Source organism: Alexandromys fortis, unplaced genomic scaffold, assembly GCF_014885135.2.
Source record: "Alexandromys fortis isolate MF-2015 unplaced genomic scaffold, M_Fortis_MF-2015_v1.1 scaffold_375, whole genome shotgun sequence".
NCBI classification, from domain to species: Eukaryota; Metazoa; Chordata; class Mammalia; order Rodentia; family Cricetidae; genus Alexandromys; species Alexandromys fortis.
The window spans coordinates 489,694-495,309 of NW_026068279.1; the positions used below are offsets into that span (position 1 = coordinate 489,694).

Here is a 5,616-nt window from a genome sequence, read left to right on the forward strand (position 1 = left end):
TAGGGAATGTCAGCATGATAATGATTATTAAGATGGACTCCAGACTCCAAACACCTATGTATTTCTTCCTTAGAAACTTGTCTTATTTGGATCTCTGCTATTCCACAGTCATTGCTCCCAAAACCTTAGCCAACCTCTTGACAAGTGAAAAGAAAATTTCCTACAATGGTTGTGCCACCCAGTTCTTCTTCTTTGCTTTGTTTGTTACAACTGAAGGCTTCCTTCTTGCTGTCATGGCATTTGATCGATTCTCAGCCATTTGCTCTCCTCTCCTTTATCCTGTGCACATGTCCCAAAAGGTCTGTATTCAGTTGGTTACTGGCTCCTACATTTGTGGATGCATCAACTCCATGGTACAGACAGGTTTCACCTTCAGCTTGCGTTTCTGTGGAGAAAACAGGCTGGACCACTTTTTCTGTGATGTCCCAGCTTTGATTAAGATCTCCTGTGTTGATACTTTTGTGAATGAGATTGTACTGTTTATTCTCTCTGCTCTCATAATCATCTCCACCACAACCATCATTCTGATTTCCTATGGGTACATTCTTTCCACTGTCCTGAAGATCCCCTCAACCCAAGGAAGGAGTAAGACTTTCTCTACCTGTGGCTCTCATATTGCAGTGGTGAGTTTATTCTATGGAACTGTGTTCTTCATGTATGCCCAGCCTGGGTCCATTTCCTCCCCAAAGCAAAGCAAGATTGTAGCTGTGTTCTACACACTTATAATACCCATGCTGAACCCTCTAATATATAGTCTAAGAAACAGAGACGTAAAAGACGTTGTACAAAAAATATTAGGTGGGAAATGTTCTCAGTGATATTTATGAAACCTTTATTTAGTGAACAAAATTTCTTTTCTAAGCTGTATATGACCACAAATATAATTTTATAAGTTTCCTAGAGTAATAATTCTAGTTCAGATGCATAGAACATTATCTTGTGTGTACTGAATATATGAAAATATACAACTTCTCACTTTATAATAAAATTTCAATTGATTGCGTAGAAAGATACTCTATAGCTATTTTTTTGATTTAAAGATGTCTTCTTGTGGGCTGGATAGTAGTTCATAGGACTCTATAAATTAAATGAAACTTAAATGACCCAGAAAGTTCAGGAACCATAATAGGCTTTGGAAGTTCAGAATTCCAAAGACATAAAACAGTAAAAACTGATGTGGAAATAAGACTCCCTTTAGTAGAGCTGGCCACACATTAATCAGAAAGCTGCATAGTTGTAACTTTTATGAATTGCCAATAAGAGTAGGGTGGATTTAAGGTGATCTAGCTACCTTTGTGGTACCTATTCTATAAATATCCTTCAAATAAATTAATTGGTCTAACAAGCTAGATTTTGGTGGAATCAATAGGATAAGTAAACATTTTTTCATGTCTTCACAGGAGAAGTCACAAAACACATTTGGTACCCAAAGAGGGACCAACATTTTGACCCAAGGTTAAATTTCAAGAGCCAGTTCTTTGGCTCCTGAGTTAGATGACAAAACATGATTGAGACTGATGTATCTGAGTGCAAAGTATTCATTGGGGCAGTCTGTATACGTCTACAGTTCCCCATATGTTATGAAATGCTGTGCCTCATTGCTGTTGTGGCAATTAGATACTCTTTGTGATGGGTGATATGCAATGTAACAAAGAATGATGCATCCAAAGTGCATTGTATTTTCAGGGGAAGTCCCCTACTATCTTGCTCTATGAAGAACATGGCAGCATGCATCACTGCTGCATGGGGACCACTTCATAAGTACAGGGATAGCACCAAATGGGGTGAACCACAGTCTATTGTAGTTAGTGAAAGTATGTAAGGGATAGGAATGCAATCAAATTCTGGCATTTGTTTCATGACCTTTACCATGGACATTAAGAGATGGGCCTGAGGCAGAGATGTTTATCCTGAAAAACTTAGCTATGCAAGACATGAATTACATAGGAAAAATGCACGGGGATGCTTAATCATCAACCAGAAATTTATCAGGGAATGTGGTAAGAAAGAATGAAGAAAAGGGAGTATTGGTTGTCATTTATTATATATAGCTATCATAAGGATTAATAGATACAGGTTAATTTAAGATATAAGAGTTAGCCAGAAATACGCTTAAGCTATGGCCAAACAGTATTGCAATTAGGACTAATTTCTTTGTGATTATTTTGAGAGTCTGAGTGTCTGGGAAACGAACAAGTAGCCTAGCCCAACATTCATCAAGTGTAGAAAGTTACAAAATTCAAAAGATCCTTCCCAGAGTATATAAAATTAGTTAGAGTTTTTGACAAGGAGTGAGTTTCTGGTGAGGGTTACTGGGCAAGGAGGTTCTGACATGGTCTCATGATTTGTCCCTATGAAAGGTGACTTTTCAGCACTGTATCTGCCTTTGAGTCATCCAAAATGCTGTAATTAAATCCCAATGGAAACACTCTTCACCCAAGCTAGATTTAGGTGGAAACTTTTCACTGGTCTCTTCCCAGTGCCATATCTTGTAGGAACAGACATTTGTTCAAGTCTTCCCAGGAGAGAATGATTAACAAATAATAAATGCCCCCATGTAAATACCATATATGTACTAGTTGGCCTTGATCATCATTTTGTTCAAAGGAGCAAACTGTAGGACTAGATGCTGAAGAATCTTGGTTGACACAAATACCTGAATGGTTCTAGAAATTTTATTGGCTAAATACATAGCCCAGTACATGTGAAGCAATGTAAAAACGTAGTCACACAGAGTAGAGACAATCATTGTTGAATGCTGTTACAAATATGTAGCCAGCCCAGTACATAACATATTTGATCTTTCTGTCATTATTGTTATACATATTCTCTTTCTATTTTCATTTAACATTCTAATAATTTTTGTTATGAAACTATGTGTTTTTTTAAAAATCTTTTTATACATTAGAATTGTTCCTGTCATCCTTTCTTTCATGATGATTTTCAATTGTCAACTTGGTAGGACCTGAAGTCTCCTGGGAAGGGATTCTAGTGCCCTCCTTGTACATATTCTATTGGCCTTTGGACATGCCTGTGTGTGATTTTCTTCACTGGGTTAATCTAAATGGGTGGACCAGCACTCTAAAGGGGTGACACCATTTCATTGGCTGGGTCTTGGACTGACTGAAAAAAGAGAGAGGTCTAAGGATAAGGATTCATTGCCCTCTGCCTTTTGACTATGAATAAAATATAACAGCTGTTTCAAGTAGCTGTCACTGTGGTTTACCAAAAATGATGGGTTGTTACCTGAAAATATGGGCTCAAATAAATCTTTTCTCTCCTAAGATGATTTTGCCAGAGTATTTAATCATAATTACCACAAAAGAAATTAAGACACAGACCTAATATTCTCTCTCTCTCTCTCTCTCTCTCTCTCTCTCTCTCCCTTCCTCCCTCTGTGTGTGTGTGTGTGTGTGTGTGTGTGTGTGTGTGTGATTGCTTTAGGATAATTTTTGACCTACATCAGTATTCAGGAGCTGCTATTTTTTGTTCTTTATTTTCCATGGAAAAAAGTTTAACTAAAAATGCATAGTATAAAATCTGAAAGCAAGATCAAGGATAAGTTGATTGTTCACATATTTATCTCATTCACACCTAACTAAATTAACTAGTAACTAATTAAAATGTTCATGGTGAATTTTTTGTTACAATGGTTTGGGTATGTGTTTTTAAATATTAGTTTTGGAAACTGAGGCAGAAATTTTCTTATTTTAGGATTTATAAGAGATATCTGTTCTACATAAATTATTTTACAGAAATAATAAACGTTTAAAATTCTTTGTTGAAAATAGAGTTGTTTTTAAACAATATTATCACAAAAATCAGCTTCTGCATAAATGTAACAGTTGATCACTCACTAAGACCCCAAGTTCTTCTTTTCAGTAAACCCTTATTAACTCCGTACCCTGGGTCCCATTTCTGCTCTTCTGCAGCTCTACCCTCTGTCTTCTCAGCTCCCATCTGTAATCCTGTAATAAAACTATTTCTGCAACTCACCTTTCTGTGCTTGTTGACTTTCATATACTTCCTGGGTTAAGCCCAAGGCAAAAGAGAAATTCTCTGTTGCTCTACAGGGTCCTAGACTTTCATCATTTCAATACCACACACAGGACAGATAGAGTGAAAATATAAAAATGCCATCCAGAGAAGTCTGACTCAATTTTTATTCCATCTCTAGATTTTTGTTGCTTAAAATTGACTATAAAACATTCTATAGGCACTAATTTCTTACTATCTGTCACTAACCCAATCCCCAACATGGGATCCTATCAGAGTAAAAAAATCTCATCCTGGTGGTTAGGGACATCAGAAATCAAACCATTAGATACTTATTTAGACTGTTGTTCAGGAATGAGGAGGTGTACAAGGCTTTTTGGGAGCCCACCAACCAGCTCCCAAGTTATGACACAGAACTTTAACAGCTGTGAGTCCTCAACCGAGCTTAGGCTTGTTTTTGGGTAGTTCTTTTAACTTTAATAAGCCTGCCTCTCTTTACCTACCTTTTACCTTGGGTTTTTTCTTTCTTCCTTCTGTATATCACACTTCCACTGTTTCTTGGGTCTGGGTGGCAGCTGAGTGGTTTCTGGCCTTGGGTGTGTCCCTCCCCTTCTCCCCCATTCTTTCCTTTGTCTTTTCTGTCCCTGAGCCTAGATTTCTCCTCCTATGTATTCCTCCAGCCTACGAGACCCAACTATCCCTCTCCTGCTTAACGGCTTGTCATTCAGCTATTTATTAGACCAATCAGGTGCCTTAGGCAGGCCAGGTGAAACAGAAGCAACTCATCTTTATATAATTAACCACATATCTTTGCATCATTAAACAAATACAGCATAAACAAAAGTAACACACCTTTACACAGTTAAGTAAGATAGTGTAGTGTAAACAATTATAACACCTCTTTGCCTCCAGAGGCACCCGAAATGGAACATATTGTTGCAATTGCTCTTGTTTGCTCATCATAGCTAGATGGTATAATGTTATTACTGAAGACACTACTTACTTTGCCTACAACACATAGAGAAGCCAACTTCAACTGTAAATGGTGAATTCTCCCTTCTGGATAGCTTATATAGTTCCAAAAGGTGTTACACAACCTGCTGAGAGAGAAAAGAAATCGTAGGTGTCTCTAAGTGCTGACCTGTACATGCTAGAACACTGACCTACATGGCAAGATGTGCCCATTGGCATAAGAGTGATATAACTGGTAGGAGGGTAATCAAACATTTTATGATTTGATATAAAGTCTGCCTCACATGAGAAATTTAATGTCATATACTATAAATTGGCCAAAATCCATGACTGGGGAACTCACAGACTCTAAAGGGAAAGTTACTGCTATTAGTTTGCTAATTGGTCATGGGGTCAAACTGCCTTCTAAATAGCTATGTTTATTCCTAAAGAATTGTGTTACTTCTACCTTTGTCAGAGAAACTTCATTTTTTTATATACTTAATGCAGGTATATAGCAAATCAAAGCACCGTGTACAAGTTAATGAGTATCCATTTGTGGATAAGTCATTCATATCAAGCCTTTGTCTCACATCCTAGCTTAGGAGACTTTGTAGAAGACAGAGAAGAAAGAATGAAAATGATGGAGTCAAATCTACAAAATTATGA

The 5,616-nt window shown here is 37.2% G+C and overlaps 1 protein-coding gene across 1 annotated transcript in view; it reads left to right on the forward strand.

Moving 5' to 3' along the window:
- LOC126494720 (olfactory receptor 12-like) overlaps positions 1–5,616 on the forward strand; it is an 8,927-nt gene extending 3,311 nt beyond the window's left edge. The window contains exons 2-3 of the mRNA XM_050132131.1: positions 4–782; positions 5,548–5,616. Of these exons, the coding sequence (XP_049988088.1) occupies positions 4–782; positions 5,548–5,616 (848 nt within the window). The remainder of the gene's footprint in view (positions 1–3; positions 783–5,547) is intronic.